Source organism: Anas platyrhynchos, chromosome 1 (genome assembly GCF_047663525.1).
Source record: "Anas platyrhynchos isolate ZD024472 breed Pekin duck chromosome 1, IASCAAS_PekinDuck_T2T, whole genome shotgun sequence".
In the NCBI taxonomy this organism is placed as follows: Eukaryota; Metazoa; Chordata; class Aves; order Anseriformes; family Anatidae; genus Anas; species Anas platyrhynchos.
In genome coordinates, this window is record NC_092587.1 from 54273054 (window position 1) to 54294018 (window position 20965).

The window sequence follows — 20965 nt, forward strand, 5'->3', positions numbered from 1 at the left end:
TTTCTTCCTCCCTCGCGGCCCAACCTCTCTTCCCCGAGTTCCCGGAACGAGTTTGATCCCAATTCCTGGAAGAAAAAAAAAAAAAAGGCACCTAAAAATAAACTAGAGCTTCGGGATGAACGCGGGGCGCCGAGCCAGAGGCCAGGCGGGATCCCTCGCCTCATGGCCCCGAGCCCCTCACGGCCCCTCTATGGCCCTGGGGAGGGCAGGACGGGGTCCGGGGAAGCTCCACGCGGGAACAGCTGGGCCGTGAGATTGGGGATTTGCCATTTTTGCCTTCATTCCCCCCAAAAAAACACCGCTGAGGAAACGGAAGGAGAAGGGGGGGCGAGGGCAGGCGCTGAGCGAGGCGTGAGGTGCTCCCCGCCGCTAACACCTCGGGAAGGTGTGGGGCTGGCTTCTCTCTTTCACCGTTTCTTTATTTATTTCTTTAAACCTTTATTTCTTCCTTTAAACCTTTATTTATTTATTATTTATTTTCTCCTTTAAGCCCTACGCGGTTACGTCACCGCCCCGCTCCCTCCTCCCCTCACAGCGCGGCGCATGCGCGCCACAGCCGGGCCGGGCCGGGCCGGGGAGGGCCCCGGCGGCGCCATGGGCTCGTGAACCCCCCCCCCGCCCCCCCCCTCCCTTCCCTTCCCTCCCCTCAGCGGGGCCGGGCCCCGCCGCAGGTAAGGGGGGGAGCGGCGCCGTGTGGGGCTGAAGGGATATAGGGGGGATTTGGGGGGAAAATAGGGGGCAGGGGGGGTTAAGGGGACCCTGTGCTGCCCCTAAGGGACAGGCAGCGGGCGGGGGGGGGGTGCTGAGGCGCGCGTCCCGCTAACAAAGAGGTGGGGGCGCGGTGCAGGGGGGTTTAGGGGGCAGGGGTGGCTCCTGCACGGTGGGGTTGGGAGGGTTTGTGGTCCTGAAAGTTTGAGGTTTGTTGTTCTGAAGGTTTCGGGTTTGTCGTCCTCAAAGTTTCGGGTCTGTTGTCCTCAAGCTTTTGGGTCTGTCGTCCCAAAGGTTTCGGGTCTGTCGTCCTAAAAGCTTCGTGTTTGTCATCCTCAAGGTTTCGTGTCTCTCATCCTCAAGGTTTCGAGTCTATCGTCCTAAACTTTTCGGGTCTGTCCTGAAAGTTTCAGGTTTGGCATCCTCAACGTTTCAGGTCTGTCATCCTAAAAGCTTTGTATTCCTTGTCCTAAAGGTTTTGGGTCTGTTGTCCCAAAAGTTTCAGGTTTGTCATCCTCAACGTTTCAGGTTTGTCATCTTCAAGATTTCAGGTCTGTCGTTCTAAAAGATTCGTATTTGTCATCCTCAAGCTTTTGGGTCTGTAGTCCTAAAGGTTTTGTGTCTCTCATCCTAAAGGTTTCAGGTCTGTTGTCCTAAAGGTTTCAGATTTGTTGTCCTAAAGGTTTCAGGTCCGTCATCCTAAACGTTTCGGGTCTGTCGTCCTAAAAGTTTAAGGTTTGTCATCCTTAAGGTTTCAGGTGTGTCATCCTGAAAGCTTTGTATTTGTTGTCCTAAAGGTTTCGTGTCTCTCATCCTAAAGGTTTCAGGTCTATCGTCCTCAAGGTTTCAGATTTGTCATCCTAAAGGTTTCAGGTCTATCATCCTAAACGTTTTGGGTCTGTCGTCCTAAAAGTTTCAGGTTTGTCATCTACAAGATTTCAGGTGTGTTGTCCTAAAAGCTTCATGTTTGTCACTCTCAAGCTTTTGGGTCCGTCGTAAAGGTTTCAGGTCTGTCGTCCTAAAGGTTTCAGGTTTGGAGTCCTAAAGGTTTTGCGTCTCTCATCCTAAAGGTTTCAGGTTTGTCATTCTAAAAGCTCAAGGTACGTCATCCAAAAGGTTTTGGGTCTGTCATCCTAAAAGTTTCAGGTTTGATGTCCTAAAGGTTTCAGGTTTGTCATCTTAAAGGTTTCTATGCGTGCAGTAGTTTGAGGAAAAGCAACCTCATGCTTTTGGGATGCTGGCGAAAAACTAAGCAAGAGGGCTCAGAGGAGAGGCTTTGGTGATGTGAAGGCATTCCGCAGCGGCCTACTTTGGGGCTTTTTGCACCATTGTCAAATGGGTACAAAAATCCCCGAAGAGAAGCAGGCTGTGTGTCCTCTCCGGTCTAGCAGAGCGGTGTTTAAATCCTTAATACCTTTGTTGTTCCAGACGTACCCTAAACCCTAAGCGGTGTGCGCGCAGCAGGTGGCTGCCTACACCTGCAGCAGGAGCCGTGTCCGGCCGCGAAAGGATGGGGACCAGTTCCTGGGTCCCTAAAATCAGCTCGGATTTCGCAGTGTTTGGGAAATGGGGTGCAAGGGGCGGAGCTGGGGCATCCTTTGTGCTTCGTGGTGTTCGGCCGCCTTGGGACACGTGGCAGCTAGAAGGGGAAGGCTCTCAGGCATGCAGAGGCTGCTCAGAAATCAGATTTTGGCTGGTTTGGCATGAGGACAGCACTATGAGCTGGCTTGTTCCTGAAGATTTCCCAGGCTCTCGCTAGGAATCTGCCTGGTTCCCTGTCAGCTCGCTTGCCTGTTAGCGGGTGGGAGGCTGGGAGGTGAGCTCTTGGGATTTGCGGTTGAGGGATTAAGATTTCTGGTCTTCACGTGGAATAAAGGAAGGGTGTGTTCTTTTTCCGACTTATAATGAAACAACTTTTGAAACGCTTCTTTTCCTCAGATATCAGTTCCCTTCTCTGTCCGGTTGTGAACGCTTCTCACCCCGTTCTGACTTCAGCCAACAACCTCTCCGTTTCTCTGGGGTGGATCTTCCCCTTCATCCCTCCTCCCCTCCCGTTTGGGGTCTGTATTTAATTGGCTTACGTTTGCAGCAATGAGCTCCTGTCTCTCGCAGTTTCCAGCAGCACAGGGGGCATCCCTGAGCTCCTGCAGCAGAGCCTGGAGGAGCAGCAAATTTTTGGCAGCCCTTTAAAATTCTTCGGTCCTAGCTTCTTGCAGAGCCCAGCGTCACATCGGATGCTGAAAGCGGTTTGAAACTGATAAGATAGTTTCCTCCGAGGAGTTTTTGCCCGTGATGGTATCAGTGAACTGTCCGGGAACAGAACAAACCGTCCGGGGAAAATTGGGCAGGCTGCAGCTGGGTGTGCCCAGGCCTTTACAGCCCCCGCGGGGCCCAATTTGCAGGAAACTTGTAGGAGGAGATACCTCACGTGCTCTACCTGCAGCACCGAGTGTCGTTTAACCCGCGGAGTGCCCGGATATTTGGCTTCTCCTCTTCGATGTGGGTCACCAAACCCCTAAAAAAAAAGAAGTAGAAAAGAGGAGGAGGAGGATGGGGAGGGGAGGAGGGCCGTGCGGGTACAGCAAGACAACAGAAATTAATAGAGCAGAAAAAAAACTCTGGGAAGAAGAGGGCACAGCTCAGGGTGAAGGGGTTTTGCTGCCGATTGGGAGGTGGGAAATGGGTGCTGGGGGGGGAAGCAGCTCGCTGTCGGGGTGGGGGCCGTGCGCAGGATTGCTGTGGGGCTCTCGGGGTTCTCTGTCTTGTAGCTAACTCAAGTAGATGCCACCCCGGAGAGCGAAAGCGATTTAAGAAGTAATCAATTTAAAAGCGTTTGATTTGCTTTTATTGTTATCGCCGATTTGATCTGCACCAGGGGCTCTCTGGTGTTATTTTGTCCTGATGCTCTCCCTCCTCCTTTTCCCACCTTCTGCCAGATCAGCTGGTTGTGCCGTGCCTTTGGGGGCTGAAAAGAATTTAAGGCAATTGCAAATTTGCCCTACACACCTAGCACAACGGGAGGAACTGACCCCAGTTGGCAGTTGTAGGCATTCTGATAATTAAAATAGCCTAAAACGAACTCGGAACCATTTTGGCCTGTGTTCCTGTACTCCCTACAAGTTTAGGGGACACTCTGAAAACCGTAAAGCTTTCCCTAATGTAAAGCTCTTACTTCGCTGTGTCTTGTCTTAATAAAGGCAGAAAATCCAGGCTTTTGGGCACCCGCATCTAGTGGCATCTTGACCAAAACCAAAATAAGCACGATGGCTGCTTGAAACTGTGGTAAGTACGGAGCTGGTCTCAAAGAGGAGCAGCTCCTCGCCTCGTGGGTTTTCCCTGCGGCCAGGCCGTGTTTGTTTTCCCCGATGGTCCCTTGTGCAGCAGCAGGAGGCTTAGCTGCTAAGGCTCTTTCCCGGGGTAGCTTTGCGCATCGTTCTTTGCTCTCTCAGCAGTTTGGAAGCGCAATGCTTTCAGCCTCGGAGGAGATGAGCTATTTTAAAAGCGCAGATTGCGTTTGCAGATGGCAGAGAGCGGCTCCGGAGCGGGGTCGTTCCCCGTTCTCTCCCTCCCGACACGGGCGAGGGTCTCGCCCGGAGCAGGGCACTGAGTTTGGGTGCTCCTTCCCTCCTCCTGCACCGCTTTTGTTGCCTCAGAAGCGGGCTGGGAGTGTTTATGTTTGTTGATCCTTATGTAGAACGAGCTCCTCCTCGCCGGGAACATTTTCCTTGCGCTGACACAGGCCAAAAACGAAGCTTTTCGTTTTCGCCTCTGCCAGCTCCCTTCTGTTTACTGCTCCGAGTTTATTTGCAGCGGGAGAAGCTGCCGCGGCCGGGCTGGAGACAGAAGGGCCTCTGTTTCCAAAAGACACCGGGCTGGCAATCTGTTCCTGACGGAGAATGCCTGCGCTGCTGTTCTCCCCGGGTTGCGGGCCGTATGGAGGTGCCCTGGTGATCCTACGGCGGAGCTGGAGCCCCGAGGATCTCAGCTGAGGCCTTTTGCATCTCTGGGATGCTGTCGGGATCGCGACAGCACCGAGGCAGGAGCGCTAACAGGACGGGGACATCACCGCAGCCTTCACCTTGGCTACCTGAAACTCACGTGGCCCCTGCAGAGAAATCCCACGGGATGTGACAGCAGAGCAAGGAGCTCTTCAAAAAAAAAGTTGGGGGGCTGCAGAGCTGTGGTAGGAAAGGGGAGAAAGGAGAAAATCGAGGAGAACGTGGGAGCTTCGAAGGCTTGGAGCTTTTCCATGGGGATAAAAGGAAGCGGGGCGGTTGTAGGAGGCAGATGTCGAGCGCACGAGTTGGTTAGGACCAGCTGCAGGTCCCGAGCGTGGCAACAAATATCCAAAAACCGTTTTATATCCTATAAAACCTTTGCTGGGGCAGGTAGGAGGGGAGCTGCCCGCGCCGGGGTGCTCGCTCTGGAGCTCGTCAGGGTTTGCTCGCAGGCACCACCTTTTCTGGAAGCCTGCTCTGGCGATGTGCTGGGCTCGCGGCCCGTTGCACGGAGGGGACGAGGCAGCTCGGAAACAAGATGTTCAGACGCTTGCTGTGCCCTGCCCTCACCACGCTCTCGTCTGCCAAAGGCGAAAGAGGAGGCAGCAGAGGCTGAGTTGGTGGTAGGGGATAAGTCTCAGGTGATAAAAGTTGTCCTCAGGCAACTGAGGAACAGGGGATGCTCACGGATGGGGCAGATGGAGGTTTTAGGGTCGGGAGGGAGAAGTAGAGCCCCCGTTAAGGAAGTTTGCCCGTTTTGTTTCAAGTCACAGTGGTGGAATGAGTTCTGCCTTGCCAGGGCTGCGTGAATCAAAGGGGATTAAGCCAAGAACGAGGCATCAGCGCTTAATTAAAGGCAGTTGATCTATAATCACAAGGGGGCAGTGTTAAGGTGACATATACCACTCCAACTCCTCAACGTCCTGGCTTCTGAATGCTTCACCCTTGTGTCAGCAGGCCTGCTGGGCGCTTTGTGCTGCTTCGGCTTCTTACAAAAGAGAGAGGTGCGGAGGAGCAGAGGAATTCCCCGCCGGTGCCGCGCTCGGCTCTGCGCTGTCGGTGAGGTTTGAGCAGCTGGGGTAGAAATCCTGTGCTTCCCAAAGCAGGAAAAGCCTTCCTGACATCTCCAGGCAGCCCTCGTCTCTCCAGGCTTTCAGATTTAGCGTGGATTGTGAGTGTGTATGCTTTGAAACTCCAAATTTATCAGTTACGTTTCCTGCGCCGGTTAGCACTGGAAAGGAATTACCCTTTGGTATGTGCAGTACCAAAGCTGTAACTCAGAGCAGGAATATTTTGGAAAAAACAAGGAATGGCTGGAAAGAGCTAAGAAAGGCCAAGTTTGACAATGATTTTACGAATTAAACCGTAGAGTTGTGCAGCTCCCCCTGTAGTAAGCAAACACCTGCTTGAACAAACCCGGGTCTTTTCCTTTTCCTTTTCCTTTTCCTTTTCCTTTTCCTTTTCCTTTTCCTTTTCCTTTTCCTTTTCCTTTTCCTTTTCCTTTTCCTTTTCCTTTTCCTTTTCCTTTTCCTTTTCCTTTTCCTTTTCCTTTTCCTTTCCCAGAAAGGAGGCAGGAGGTGGTGTAGGTGACATGGGAGGGCTGCGTGGCGCTCCTGCAAGCCTGTGGTTTGGGGGAAGTGTTGAGAGGCTGCTTGCACACCGTAGTGTGTGCATGGAAGCGATTTCTTCGCTCCAGGCCGTTGGATTTGTTTCTGGAGCAGCATCAGGAGCAGCTCGTGTAGCTCGCAGAGGCCCCGGCTGGCTGCTTGTGATCTTGGTTTAAGTGGATTATCTCCTTCCAACCCAGAGGTCACATTAGAGCCTCCTTACGACCGAACGGAAAATAATAGCTGCTTTAGATCTTGGGCCTTTTAAGAATTCTCCCCGCTGAATGAAACCGAGCTTTTCATCCGGGAAATGACCGAGGGTAACGCCACTTGGAGACCTCGCGTATCCGTGTGCTCTGGGTGCGCTGTCCTGGGTCAGCTGGCTTTGAAACACCAATCGGGTTAAATTTGCATCACGCAGAAAAGGGAGCTGAGTTAGGAGAGGTGGGGAGAGGCTGCCTAAGGCCGCCGTGCCATATGGTGTTTGATAAAAACCTGGCTTTGAGGCTCCTCTGTGTAGCGTGGCGAGCTTTCGGCACGCGTGCTGCCGATGCAGGCGCTTCGGGCTGAGTGCTGTTCCTCCTCCAGGTCCTGAGCAGCCTGCTGGTGCAAAGTTCCGCTCCCTTTATCCTCCCGAGTCCTTTCCACTGAGTGCTGTTGCTTTTTCTTTCTCTTCCCTGGCAGCTCTCGGCTCCTGGGCGGCTCTTCGGCAACCCCAGGCGGAGCCTGGCACCGCGAGGCACCACGATGATGATGACCGATGTCACTGCAGCCCCCCGGCTGGGGTCAGCTGCCACCACTCCGGCCGTGGCCCCCAACTTCTCCTGGCTGCCAGAAGACGGCAGCCCCACAGCCGTGGAGCAGCCCATTTTCCTCATGACCACCGCTGCTCAGGCCATCTCAGGTTTCTTTGTCTGGACAGCTTTGCTCATCACCTGCCACCAGGTAAAAACCCCGTCGGTCACACTTCTGCTCCTCTGCCTTCCCCCACGGGGAGGAACACCTCTGGTGCCCTGGCAGATCTCTGTTGGATATTTAGGTCTGAGGAGGGGTTGCAGACTCTGCAGTGGCACAAGGACCTTTTTTGGGGGGATCTAATATATTATCTGTGCTGATTGAGGTGACAGCTTTTGTATCAACCTTTTTTCTGACTGGAGAGGAAGCAAACTGGGTACAGCTAGCAGGTAGAAACCATTTGGCCCTCGGTGGAGTGTTAGCAGAAAGGTGCATCACCATCACCTCAAGCTGTCCTTTCCCAGGTCCCCTCCCTGTACCTAGCCATTTTGCTCCCCTGGCAGCTGCTAGCTAAACGATCGTGATCATCTGCTGCTTGACATCCCTCCTTTGATCTCCTGTGCCAGTGGATTCCACGGGCTGAGCTCCGCTGCGGAAAAGAGCAGCAGGAAACACTTGATTTTAATTTCTCTCCCCTCCCCTCTCTCTGGGGCAGGCGCCCTGGGAGCCAGAACGAGGCAAACGCATCCGGTGCTGCACCGCTCTCCCGTGCGGTCGTCATGTGAACTGAAAAATATGGTGGGGAAACACAAATAACCCTGTCATTTATCAACCTGGGCTTCGTACCTGTGGGTCAACAGCTGCCAGAGCGATGACTGGCACCTGGAAAACCACAGCCTGTTGAGGGGAGGACAGGGGGGAGCGAAGTTCAAAACCGGATTAGTCACCGATGAGTAAGAGCAACACCTGCAGTTTCACCAGCTGGGGTAACAATGACAAGTGGCATGGGTCCTCCGGTGTCAGAGCACGGATTGATCACCTGCTGAGGGTGGGGAGAAGCCTTTCCTCTGCTGTGTAGCACGTCTAGTTAGGCGTTAGTGCCCTTCTCGGGACAAACCAATGGAGGACAGTGCTGGGGAGACACCGTTGATTCAAACAAGCTGTTGTCCTGCTGGGAGAGAGTAGTTCCTGCCTGAAGCGCTCTCGTAGGCACGTGGATTGCAGGGCTCTTGTGACATCCCAAGGGCAAAGCTCGGAGTCATCTGAACCCCGGCGTCAGCTGCGCTGGGTGAGGTGTTTCACTGGGATTGTCGCAGCAGAAAAATATCACGAAGGTTCGTTAGGTTGTTTTCAACCCCTTCTTGCCAGGAAATGAGACTTTTGTGAGCTCCTTGCGGGCTAGGAGGGAGAAAGAGAAGTGTTTTGAGCCCTTTGACCAAACCTGGCCAAGAGGCGGAGAGAGATGAAGAGGAGATAACCCCACCTGAGAGCATCGGCGTGTGCTTTATGAGAGTCTGGGGAGTCTACACAGCACCCACCCCCCCCAAATGCAGGGTGAAGCTTCAAACGAGCACTTGTGCCACTTCACACAGTCAGTCACGAGGCGCGTGTGTAATGAAGGAGGTGCTTTTAATTCCAGCAGCCAGGGCAGCAGCTCGGTTAGGGAAGGTCTGGCTTCTGGAGGACGCGGCCGATGAGCGTCCCTGCGAGCCCAGCCGGGGCCCTCGCTCTGCTATTAGCCCATTGCAGCGGCGCTGCTCATCTCCGGGGCGTGCTGGCAGTAAATAACTTCCCCACGAGGTGGATGTTCTGTGAAAAACGCGGCTGAGGTGTGGGATTTAATGATGGCCAACAAACCCTGAGCAGAGGGAGTGGGTGAGCGGACAGCTGGCCGAGGCAAGCGGCTCCTTTGAGCGCAGCCCAGCGCCCGAGCACGCTGCTCCCGTGGTGGCTGAGGCGTTGTGGCCATGCTGTCACAGACGTGCAGGGTGGCATTTCTGGAGCAGGTGGCGCTGCCGTGGGAAGCGCTCTCAGGTTGGTTAAGGTGAGAGCCTCAAAAACATCCACACAAACTGCCCGGAGAGTGAGCGTGCGCCCCAAAGCGTGCTCCCACGCCGCTGAGGGAAAGGAGCCTGCAGTGTTGTGCGTCTGAGCTGCCTAACGAGGGCAGCAGGCACCTGGGGTTGGTCATGGGGAAAAATGAACAAAAGAAGAAGGGGAAGGTGGTGATAATATCAGCACGCTAACTCCCCGCGAGGAACTAGATGATAGATGCCTTCATTTCCTTTTCCTCCTCTTCCCCTCGCTCTGCAAACCAAGGGATGCCCTGGGGATGCCCGAAGATAACAGTGATTCTCTGGTGCTTATCACCTTGAGGTTGCCAGAGACAATCAGGAGCTGATTTTTGTTTGCTCCCACTCCGGTTGCCTCTTCAGTTCTGCTTTCTCCTCTCTTCTCAGCATGCAGCTTGACCCTCTTTTCCCCTCTCATTCCCCTCAGATCTACATGCACCTGCGCTGCTACAGCTGCCCGAACGAGCAGCGCTACATCGTTCGGATCCTCTTCATCGTGCCCATCTACGCCTTTGACTCGTGGCTCAGCCTCCTCTTCTTCACCAACGACCAGTACTACGTTTACTTCGGCACGGTGCGGGACTGCTACGAAGGTAAGCAGGGCTCAGGTGGAAAGCAACCAGCGACTCCAGCAACCAGGTTTGTGCAAAAGCAGCAACACTTGACACAAATCTTTTTTATTGTATGGATGTCATGAGCACATTTGGTGCGTACAGATCAGGAGAGCAGTTGTTGTGCTGGTGCAGTTAGCTTCGATAATCACCTCTAGTTTCTTTCGGGGACGGAGGGACAGATACTTCCCTCTCACCTCTGTTTGTTGTTTTTTTGTTGTTTACTTCCTCTGATGTCATCTCTTTCCTAGAGACTATGGCATGGGCAGCTGCTATTGTAATGACCACATCAGAGGGCAGGGGTCACTGGAGGATAATGAGAAAAGCTGGGCTTTTCTTCCTGTGGATGCTGGGAGCTGCCACCTGAGTTGCAGACAAATTGCAGGCCAAAGAGGTTACCACAGTTATTTAAATAAATTTTCCATCTTTGGTGTTTTCTTTCCTAATGAAGGCTTTCGCAAAATCAGCGCGACGTGAACGTGCTGAACTCTGGTCAGCAATAAAGATTACAGATGGAATAACGATTTCCCAGTTCCATGAGGAGAGGCAGCTATACCCCAGGCTTTTATGTGCGGTGGCATTTTTGCCAGCTAGGCACATCCAGGAGCCATTCGTGCGGTGTTTTGAGACTGAGCATTTTGGGGAGCGTTGGGTACCTGTTTTCTAGGGCATAGTTGGGATGCTTGTGGAACAAATTAGAGTCGCTGCCTGCCTCTGACTGTGGGATTTCATCCGTGTGGGAAAACAGACCTCAGGTCTAATAGCTGGCTACTCGCTGAGGTCAGGTTGCCAGCATTGTTGGGCTTTTGGTCTCGTTCCAAAGTTCCTTGACACTTCTGTTTCCATCCCGAGTTGTTTTCTTTTTGTATTGTGTCCGTGTCAGGGGCCAAAACTAGGATCTGGGTAATGACATTCCAGGGAATGTCCAGGGGTGGAGCATCACAGAAAATAAAGTCGAAAGAGGGGTTACCTGAGCTGACATTTTGCTCCGTGGTTGTATGTGGCAAACTGAGGAGTGAAGTCCTTGGTTGAGAGAGTGGCAGACAGGTCATGTCCCATGAGAAGGAAACACCTATAATTATGATCAGAGCCCTCCCCACGGGGCCTTCACCTCTTTTTACGTGTATCAGCACAACGGGGCCGTGGAGAGAGCTGGAGTGGGGCAGAGTATTGGTGGTCAGTCCCAGAAGGCTCTTCCTTATCTGCACCAAGCTGCTGGGGAAGGCAGCAAAGAGGTGGCCCAACAAGAGAGCTGTTCAGGGCGCAGGAGATTTGATCTTTCAGAGGAAATGAAGCACAGAGCCTGTTTGTTCAGAAAGCTCCGCCAGGCACGAAAACAGAGTTCCACTGATTGGTAAAAACGCTTCTCCAACTCTTCTCTCTACAATCCAGTCACCTCAGAGAGAGGGGGAGACTGTGCTCATCACTTCAAGGGGTGAAACCAGGAGATAAGATGTGGTTGATGGCTCAGAAATAACTTTTCCGTATGATTTAGTACCCGTGTAATGTCCTGGAATAATGCACAGGAACTCGGTAAAGAATGGCACCTGACAGATGCCAAGTAAAACAGAGGCTGACCAGCAGTGCGAAATGGTCCTGTGACCCTTTTGGCATCAGCTGGGGAACCGGCCTGGGACCTTGGCCAAACTCCAGCTCAGATAGTCTTGTAAATGCTGAGGTAGGAAGATAAATACAGCGAAAACAATCTGGAGGGCTTTGAAAGGAAAGATGCTGCCTAAGCAGTCCCCGCTAATGCTTGGGTTGTTGCCTGCTCTCTCGGTCCTGGCACCTGTTTTGAAGTCGGTTGTCATTTTGCTCTGATTGATGTCTTTGCAGCCTTTGTAATATACAACTTTCTCAGCCTCTGCTATGAGTACTTGGGAGGGGAGAGCTCCATCATGTCTGAGATCAGAGGGAAACCAATCGAGTGAGTATTTGTCCTGCTTACAGCGTGATGCTCTCATCCTTCCGTGCCCATCTGCCGTGCCTCCATCCCTGTCCTGTCTCTAAAAAAGTGTGTCAGGTGGCAAACGTCTGCTGGGACTGGGCAGGATGGCTCGTGGTGATTTACCAATATCCTGCCCTGAGACAGATCAGGCTGATCATGGTCTCTTGGGCAAGCTGGATTGATTCACAGCTCTTCTGAACACCTGCCTACACCTTTGTTTCTTTTCTTCCATGCTTCTCCTTCGAATCTTTCCTGTCTGCAGTCGGTTTTGCATGGTTTTCTCCCCATGCTACTCAGTTAAAAAAAAAAAGGAGAACAGGAATCTTGTGCTCTAGCCCAAATCTTACTCTGACCCCTGTCATCTTGTGGTGGTTCTTTCAGGTCCAGCTGCATGTATGGGACTTGCTGCCTGTGGGGAAAGACCTATTCCATCGGATTCCTGAGGTTCTGCAAACAGGTATGGGCTGCAGCAGCTGTGCCATCCTCCAGAACCGAATGAAGTCCGTGGCAGGGGTGGCAACGTTGCCTTTTGCTGCTGAACTTCTGAGATGTCCACGCCTTTTAGTGGGTTTATAATATCATTTTGAGGGAGGCCTGTGGACTGCGGAGAGGCTTTTCTTGTTTTGGTTTGTGTGTGTGTGTGTTTTTCTTTTCCTTTTTTCTTTTTTTAATGGCGTTAACATTTTCTACTTGACCCCATTAGCCCTGGGACCTGACATTTAGCTCTGGGACCTGACATTAGCCCTGGGAAGCCACTCAGATTTTTTTTTTCTTCCCTTTCTGCATCGCAGAGGTCCTGACTGTAAGAAACGGGTGGCCGGGTTGCGTTGCAGACACCCACCGGTTGTGTAACAGCCTCCTGAATTCCCACTGCTGCCGCTGTGGTTAGAGTTGAGGAGTGGGTGGAGGTTAAGCGTGACACAAGGCTTTGTAGGAGGAAACGGGTATTGCTCACCGTGCGTGTGTGTGTGTCTGTGGATGTGGATGGGGAGGGAACGAGAGATCGAAACCTCGATACAGCCTTCGTCTGCTCATCCCCGGAGTTCGGGTCAGTCACCTCTGGCTGCCATGAAGCAGCAGGTGGGTTTCAAGGCTCTGCTCCCGGGCTGAAATGAACACAGGAGGCTTCTCTGGAGACAGCGGGAAGCCAGGCTGGTTCTTTGAAAGGGTTCAGGTCACTGTAATTCCTGCCCTGGCTTCTCCTCCACATCATGCCCCATCTTCTGTGGTTTAGCAACATGCAGGAACATCAAAAGTGCAAAGCAGCCTCTGAGTAATATCCCGTGTTAATCCCTGCAGCGTGGTTGGCCTTTCTCAAAATAACACATCTTTTCCTCTGCTCTGTTCATCTGTCCTGTGTTCTGCCCTCATGGCTTTCCCGTTTTCTTCCATGAAACTTTATTCCTAAACTGCTCCCTGTATGCCATCTGTCCTCTTTCTCTTGGGGTTCATTTGTGCTCCCATATTTGATGCCATGCACTACCTATTCTTTTTGCTCCTAATTTTAACGTTTTACCTTTTAACTGTGTCACGAGCAGACCTAACACCCCTCGAGGTGAATGAGTGCTGGAGAGAGAATTTCCCTTAGACCTCTTATTTCTCATGTCCTCTGGCAAGTATCTCCACATCATGGCTTGCATGCGGTTGTGTTTGGGAAGTTTTTTATTGTTTTTTTTTTCTTCACAACAATGAGAACTAGAAGCACTTTCCGGGGGGATTTTGCTGGCTTCTGCAAATTTCAAGCTCATTTGGCAACTCTGCCTTAGGTGGACATTTTTTTTGCTTTTGCTTTTGCTTTGCTGCTGTCCGGCAGCAGCGCTGCTCACCGGCCTGCCCGAGCTCCTGCGGCAGCCGCGGCATGCCGGTGGCTGCGCTGTGCCATCTGCACAGCTCGTTTCCTTCAGGTTGTCTCCTGTCGAGGTTCTTTCTGGGTCCGTGTCTGGTGACCCCCGTGGGTCACACACCATCCATGTGCTTCCCGTATGCCGGAGCATCTTCTGGGGAAGCGCCTAAAAATAGCAGGCGGCGGTTTGGGTTGCGGAGAAATGGTTAAACCAGCCCCGGATTGGAAGGAGGGGAAGCTCGGAGGACGGGGTTGTTTACCAATTAGCCTGACCTTTTCCAGTTCACATCTTCAGAGTGACTCACAAACTGGCATGTGCTGGGGTTTTTAATCTCCTTGAAGTCTTATGACCACTAACAAACTGCGTCGGATCCAAAGCAATTATTCCCCTTCGGTTTTGCTTTCTTTCCACGTGCAGCCCTCCCCGCGTGTGCAGGTCAGCACCTGCCCAGGCTCTTGCAGTCTTCTTTGGGGAGGCACGGTGACGTTTTTAGGGTCACGGTCTTCTGCTCTTTTAGGGCCTTGGCATTCAGCTTTCCCTCTTGGAGAAGAAATGAAGCGTGGGGTGGCTTTGGGAGAGAAGTCCTGATAGGAGCCGTGATGTGTACCTGTAGAGCCTGCTGCCAGATCAGACAGAGCTGATCCCAAGTGCTGCAGAGTCTTTGGGGAGACTCAGTAAAGGCGTGGGGGTGACAACAGAGCAGCTGTAACTTCTTTCTGGCCAGACAGTGTACACAAAATGCCTTAACGTGGGGGCTGATGTCACAGTTCCTCCTCAGAGAGCTGGGTTTCACCTCCTTAACCCCGGGGGCCTTCGTACCTAGCTTTATGGCAACACCAGATTGGGGTGTGCTTCCCTTCCCAGTATTGCTTTGTGTTGAGTGCATCCCCCTCCATACCATGGCACAGCACGGGATTGTTTTCATGCAGTTACGGGGCATAAACGTGCCCATAATTCCTCTGAATCTCCTCTCTCCTGGTGGGTGCTTGCACGGCAAGTGAACACTGATGTGCACTGGGGGGTTTGCTTGGGACCTTGGCCTCTTGCACCCGCTGCCTTCTCACTCCTCCTCTCTCCTTCCCGCAGGCTACCCTGCAGTTCTGTGTGGTGAAGCCCCTCATGGCCATCAGCACCGTCATCCTTCAGGCCTTCGGCAAGTACCAGGACGGTGACTTTGAGTAAGTTTGTAAGTTTGCTTTCCCCTTCCCTGCTGTGCTTGCAGCCTCTGGAGGTGCCGGGCCATGGGAAAAGACATTTATGCTCGTGGGCTGAATGTGTACATGAGAAAAGGGGAAAAACTGTTGGCTTTGGTTTTATTCTGCCCTAGTTTGGGGGAGAAAGGGGAAGGGCAAGGGGAAAGGATCGTACTGAGCTTTTCAGGTGTTCACATCTTTTCTCTCCTCAGTGTAACCAGTGGCTACCTCTACGTGACGATCATCTACAACATCTCCGTCAGCCTGGCGCTCTATGCCCTCTTCCTCTTCTACTTCGCCACACGAGAGCTGCTCAGTCCCTACAGCCCGGTCCTCAAGTTCTTCATGGTGAAGTCTGTCATCTTCCTGTCCTTCTGGCAAGGTGAGCTGCTTTCCCCACAGCCACAGAGAGCTCTGCGCAGGGGCTCAGACACTCGAATTCATGGAACAGATGATTAATGGCTAGAACGCCATTCTGTTTGTTTATTTATTTATTATTATTGGATTTGTATTATACTCTTTTGTTGCTTTTCTCAAGGAGAGCTGGTTGGCTTGTTTTCCTCTGTCTTTCTGTGCTCCTGAGCCCTCGCTGTTCCTCCACGTGCACGTGCGCACACATCTCTGGCAAAGCCAGCTGCTTGGCTGAAGGGCCCTTTGCATTCCTGAAGCAATCGTAAAGCACAAGCTGCCAAGGTTTTATCTGCGTGCTGCCATTTGATTGATTAAAATGACACGTTTCAATTATTATTTTCTTTTAATGCAGTATAAACAAAATTGCAGTGCCTTGTCTGTGACTCCTGCGAAGCAGCAAGCCCACAGGAACCCCACCAAGCACTGGTGTTCGTGAGGGACGCTCAGAATGCACACGCGGCGTGACGCAGGCGCGTTCAGAAAGCCTAAATTCCCCCTCAGCTTAGTGCCTCTTACTAATTGGCGCCCAGCATTTCCCTGTTCGCTGCCCTACTTAAGTTTACCGAGTTGCACTTCAAAGACTTAATTGGGTAGGAACTTAGGTGGAATTTAGGCTGTTGGAGTAGGGCCCGTCCTCCCCGCGTACAGACAGACTAATAAGCTGTCTACTTTTTCATCCCGAGCCATCTGGTCACACGCTTTCTGCCTTCTCTGGAATTCTTCAGCCAGCCACCTGGTTATGGAGAGGGAAAAATACCTTTCTTACAGTTTCGTGTCACAAACAGCTTATGCTTAAAGAGAAAAGCTCAGTTACCTCTTTTTTTTTTTTTTAGCTTTAGTTAGTGGAGGTGCTGAGATAAGCCACGGAAATTTCTGACTGCTTTGTGTGCTTCAGGGCTGAAGGCCTGTAGCAGCTCGTTCCCCAGAATAGTTCAGCTGAGGATAGAAGGGATCAGCGTTTGAACATTCTTTGCGTAAACACATCTATTTCCTTTATTCCTCCTTTATTTTGTTGTAGAGGTGAGCTCGCTCTGCTCGTGGTTCCTGTGTTAAATGGATTTGCATTCCTAGAGCTGTTTCCATGCCTCCCCGTTGCCGTGCGGTCCTGCTTTTTCACACGTTGACGTGAGCTCCTTGCCTCCTTTAGGGATGCTCTTGGCCATCTTGGAGAAGTGTGGCGCCATCCCCAAAATCCACTCGGCCAACGTCTCCGTGGGTGAGGGCACGGTGGCCGCCGGCTACCAGGACTTCATCATCTGCGTGGAGATGTTTTTCGCCGCCATTGCCCTGCGCCATGCCTTCACCTACAAGGTGTACGCGGACAAGAGGCTCGATGCACAAGGTGGGAAATGTTCCAGTGTGTGTGGGGTGGCCAGACTGGGTGGGGATGTGTCCCTCCAGCAGCTGATACGACTCCCAACCTGAAGGCTCGGAAAAACATCGGGTCCCCTCCTCCGTGGCGTCTGAGCAGATCTCGTTACGCAACAGCTCTGCGGGGCAGGAACCTTGCCTGAATTGCATTGTTCCCTTTTCGCTTCCCTAGTGTGCCACCCACGAAAGCTCGTTGCAGACCTCAGGGCTGCAAGAAGTTGCATCCTTTCGGTAGAGTGGGTTTGTCCTTCTTCCTGTCTCCCCAAAGGGGAACTCCATTGCTCCGGGTTGTGCAACGAGCTGAAGGCAGGAGGGACAGGGCCTGAAACAGCCTCTGTTTTGACTCCAGCTCGGGAGGATGAGGCCGTGCTTTGGCAATATGTTTGGCTGGGAGGAGGAGGATCTTCCTGTAACGACTGGGAAGGTGGAGCTGCTGCAAATCTTATTCTGGGGAAGAGGGAGGTAGAAGTTCTCTAGGAAATGGGGCTTCTCGTTTTTCCAAATAAAGGGGTTCCTTCCTGTCGTGGGCTTCTGTGGGGAGGCAGCAGCCCTCGGGCTGTGCTCCTGTAGCTAATCCCTCCATCCCAGCCAGCCCCAGAGGTTTTGGCAGGATGGTGGCCCCGGCTGGGGGAGGTGAGATCTGTCTGCGTTGAAGGCATAAACTGCTGCCCAGTACTTTGGGGGGGTGACTTGGTGGTGGGTCTCGTTCAGTTCTTGTTATTTCCTCTCTCTCTTTCTCTCTGTCTCTCTCCCCTCCTCTTTTTTTTTTCTCTCCTTTGCTTTGGCCACTCGTCCCCGATGCAGCCGTGCCGTCGTACGGGCCATACGGTAGGTGCAGCATGCTCGGTGTGTTCCTCCCAGTTTGGATTTAACTGGGATGCCCTTCTGTCCCGGCTCCCGGCCTGCCTGCTACCTCTTCTCTCCCTTCTCCCCCCCTCCGTGTAGCTCTGTGTAACCCGACTGCCTCACGCAGCTGTTCTGGGGTTGCCTGGATCATAAATTGTAGAACAGCCCCTCGGGCAGCGGCAATAACCCGGCGCTGGAGCGTTTGTGTTGGGCCTGGGTGAAACATCTCTCCCCAGAGAGCTGCACGGGGCTGGGCCGGGCTCTCTCACCGCAGCCTCCCTTCACTTTCACACTAATCAGCATGCTTCGGTCGTTTGGGGAGCTCGTCCTCGGGACTGAGCAGAGCCAGAGGCCCGTGCTGGAAAAAAAACAAAACAAAAAACCCTTTAGAGAAGCACCTCCCCAGCTGGCTGTCATTGCTGCACACCTGAGCCAGCAAAGTGGGGGTAAAATCCCATCCTCGTGGCGTGGCCTCCGTTTGGTGCCGAGCTGGATTCTCTTTAGGACTCGAGGAGGAGCGCTGCTGGTAAAAGCCTGACACCGTTTGCGTGGCGTTTCCTCAGCAGCTGCTCAGGGAGGTCCGTAAATAAATAAAGGAGTGCACGCACTGCCCTTACCTTCACGCTGCGGGGCGTGGGGGGGGGCAAAGCAGCAGCTCCCTTCCCTCACCCCTCCCCATCTCGCCCCGGCAGGTCGCTGCGCCCCCATGAAGAGCATCTCCAGCAGCCTGAAGGAGACCATGAACCCCCACGACATCGTCCAGGACGCCATCCACAACTTCTCCCCGGCCTACCAGCAGTACACCCAGCAGTCCACGCTGGAGCACGGCCCCCCCTGGCGCAACGGCGGCCACGTGGTCTCGCGCTCCCACAGCTGCTCAGGCGCCCGGGACAACGAGAAGACCCTCTTGCTGAGCTCCGACGATGAGTTCTAGGAGGGGGGGGAAAAGGGCCGGTGCAGGCCGTCGTTTTTTTCCTCTTCTGTTGGTTTTTATTATTATTATTTTATTTTTTTTTTAATTTATTGAAGCAGAAACATGCGAGTCATATCACTTCCTAGAGAGTACAGGTCGCAGAAGTGGGCGATTCCCGTTTAGGTTTTGTGGGTACGGACGCGACGAGTGGTGTGGAGGTAGGGGAATGGCCAGGACTCTGCTCTCGAGCCCGTTCCTTCCAGCAGCGGGTGACTGGAATTAATCGAAGCAAAGCTACGGGGCCGGGGGCTCTGGCCTCCCCCGCTCGCCCAGCTTGGTGTGGCACATAACAGGCCAGAGTCTGGAGTCGTGGCCAAAAATGTTCTTCTTTTCCCTGGTACTAACGTCTCTGCCATCTTTGGGAAATGGGATTAGGGTGCGTTTGGGAAACGGGGTTAGGATAAGCATTCCCAAGGACCAGACTGGAGAATGGTCTTTCTGGTAGCCACTGCCTCCAATATTTGGGCAGGAACAGCTTCTCCTTCAGCACTGCTGGTGCGGCCCTGTACGTAAAGTGAGCAAAAGGGGAAAGGAACGGGGCTTTCTTCCTGTTCCACCCTCTCTGCATCCTCTCTGCTCCCTGCTGAAGCTCAGCAGGGCTGGAATTATGGTCTGGCGAGGGCAGGGTTTGCTGAGCACCGGGTTCCCATCTCCCCTGCATTCCTGTGGCACGATGCCTCCCCGGAGCACGATGCCTCCTGCTCGCAAACCTCCAGGACTGGAGGTGAGGAGGCGGTGGAAGTTTGCACAGCTCTGGCCCTCTCATCCTTTTGGGGGGGAGGATCTTTTGTAAACACTAAGCTGTTCTTTCCTCTTGTTCCCTGCCCCTCGTGCAGACGTGGATTGCCCCAGCCAGCATCCACAGGGCGAGAACAGAAGCATTTGTCAGGTTTTGAGTTGCCCCCTAGATTTTCAGGGCAGCCAAAATAAAAATAATCCCTCTGCGGATCTGTCCGGGGACCAGAAAGGCTTAAAATTGTCTGGGGAGCGGGGGGAGCACACTCAAGTGCCATAGAGCAGATGCCCCTGCCCCTGAAAAGGAGAGGCTGCAGCAAGCTTCTGCTTTCTTTTTGCCTCTAGTTTCTCTGTTCTCCCCCCGCTTGCTGCCTGCCTTGCCATGAGAACACCTTCACCTTTCCACGCTGCCCCTTGTTGCCCTGCTGGAAGCGGGGTCTCACTGCCTGGAGTTTGCTTTCCCTCTTGTGTCACGATCTGTGCGTTTCCTCCTTCATTTCCTCGCGAGCAACCGTGAGCACGGGGCTCCTCTGTTCCTCGGCACTCCCCAGGGCTGTGCGCTCACATCCAGCATCCAGCTGCTGCTTCTCCTAAATCTCCCCGCTTCAACAGACACCCAAACGCTTTCTTTTTCCTCATCCCATAAGCAACCTGGACAGCAGGACTGAGGATGGGATAAGCTTTCCTTCCACCTCCTGCGGCTTCGAGGAATAGTCCTGTAGTTTGGGGTATTTCTTTTCACCTTCTTTCAGAAAATCGGGGTGTGGGAGGCGATCCCTCCCCCCTGGCACTGTACCTGCAGGTCTTGCTGACACCCCGGGGTCTGTTGCACGGGGTGGCTGAGATCTGAAATCTCTGGAGCTCGAGGCTGAGCCAGGTTTGGGGATACGCTTTCTGAACTTTATTTTGAAATGGATGCTGATCTGGTGCATAGGATCTGGATATTCTCCAAGCTTCCTCTCCCTAGCGGTTTAAAGCCCAGCCCTTCTGCACTGGCTGCCTTCGGAGAAGCCTGGTGAAGAGAATTAGCATTTTAGAGATATTTTTAACACTACACGAGATCGTTTCTGAGCTTCCTGCGCTCCCTTGCAACAGGCAGGTGTCAGAAGGAGGATTGGCTCTGAAGCCTCGCCGGCTCGGAGGAACAAATACCGAATTTTGAAGCCCCAGAGCTGCTCGCAGTGACCCTGCCGAACCCCTCAGCTCCAGGAATAGACCCTTGGAGCTGCCCCCCTCCCCTGCTCCCCATCTCTGCCCTTCCTTTTTGTTTACCATGTACCACGCCCGTGGGGTTTGTTTATTATTTTTCCAGGTAGAGTAGTTCTTTGTATATAAACGACTGGAAAAAAAGAAAAAAAAAAGAAAAAAAAAAAGAAAGAATTGTATGATAAATAAGACAGAGCCACCTAGTTTTGTACCTCTCGTGTTTAACTGATGTGAGCTCAGCGACAAGCCGCTCTCTCTATTTTGGTCTTTGTGACGTTATACTCCGCAGAAATGAGCAAATATGATGACAAATAAAAAATATAGAGATAATATAGATTGTACATAAGCTGCCTCTGCGTGGTGGTGTCGGCGTGCCTGACTGCTCTGAGCCAATTTAACATTTTTGGGACCGAGATTTTTCCGGTCTTGTCCCCAGAGCGCCCAGCTCCTGGTCAATGGGAAAGGGAAACTCTCTGATTTTGCTGATTTGAAGAGGGACGATGCATCCGAGAGAGAAAAGCATCTCCAAACCTCCAGCAGCGAACCTGCAAAGCCTTGTACACCAGGATTTAGCTACGGAAGAAGAGGAGGAGCAACACCCAAGAGTATAAAGTAGCATTGGTTTGGGAGTCATGAGCTGTGCCCCATCCCAAATCTTTTTGGGGCATAGTTTCTTGAACGCGTCCTTTAGCAAAGGTAAGGATCTC

General features: G+C 52.8%; 1 protein-coding gene across 10 annotated transcripts; it reads left to right on the forward strand.

Moving 5' to 3' along the window:
• Positions 1-124: 124 nt before the first annotated feature.
• On the forward strand, positions 125-20604 carry TMEM184B (transmembrane protein 184B). Of its 10 annotated transcripts, XM_038168991.2 has the most exons (11): positions 557-671; positions 6998-7258; positions 9548-9713; positions 11568-11658; positions 12061-12136; positions 14610-14701; positions 14929-15098; positions 16275-16469; positions 17303-17326; positions 17849-17922; positions 18037-18174. In XM_038168991.2, the coding sequence occupies exons 2-10, from the start codon at positions 7061-7063 to the stop codon at positions 17872-17874; spliced, it is 1038 nt and encodes a 345-aa protein (XP_038024919.1). In that variant the 5' UTR covers positions 557-671; positions 6998-7060; the 3' UTR covers positions 17875-17922; positions 18037-18174. The 10 variants fall into 10 exon arrangements, with proteins under 10 accessions (XP_038024906.2, XP_071893739.1, XP_071893742.1 ...); XM_038168978.2 differs by lacking the exons at positions 557-671; positions 17849-17922 and adding an exon at positions 125-385 and having other exon boundaries at positions 18037-20604; XM_072037641.1 differs by lacking the exons at positions 17303-17326; positions 17849-17922 and adding an exon at positions 3906-3990 and having other exon boundaries at positions 553-671; positions 18037-20604.
• The last annotated feature ends 361 nt before the right edge of the window (positions 20605-20965 follow it).

Coding starts and splice junctions, on each gene's coding strand:
- TMEM184B (XM_038168978.2), top strand. CDS start 7,061: ATGATGATGACCGATGTCACTGCAGCCCCCCGGCTGGGGTCAGCTGCC. Junction 15,099..16,274: donor CTTCCTGTCCTTCTGGCAAG/GTGAGCTGCTTT, acceptor TGCCTCCTTTAG/GGATGCTCTTGGCCATCTTG. Junction 17,327..18,036: donor GCCGTCGTACGGGCCATACG/GTAGGTGCAGCA, acceptor TCGCCCCGGCAG/GTCGCTGCGCCCCCATGAAG.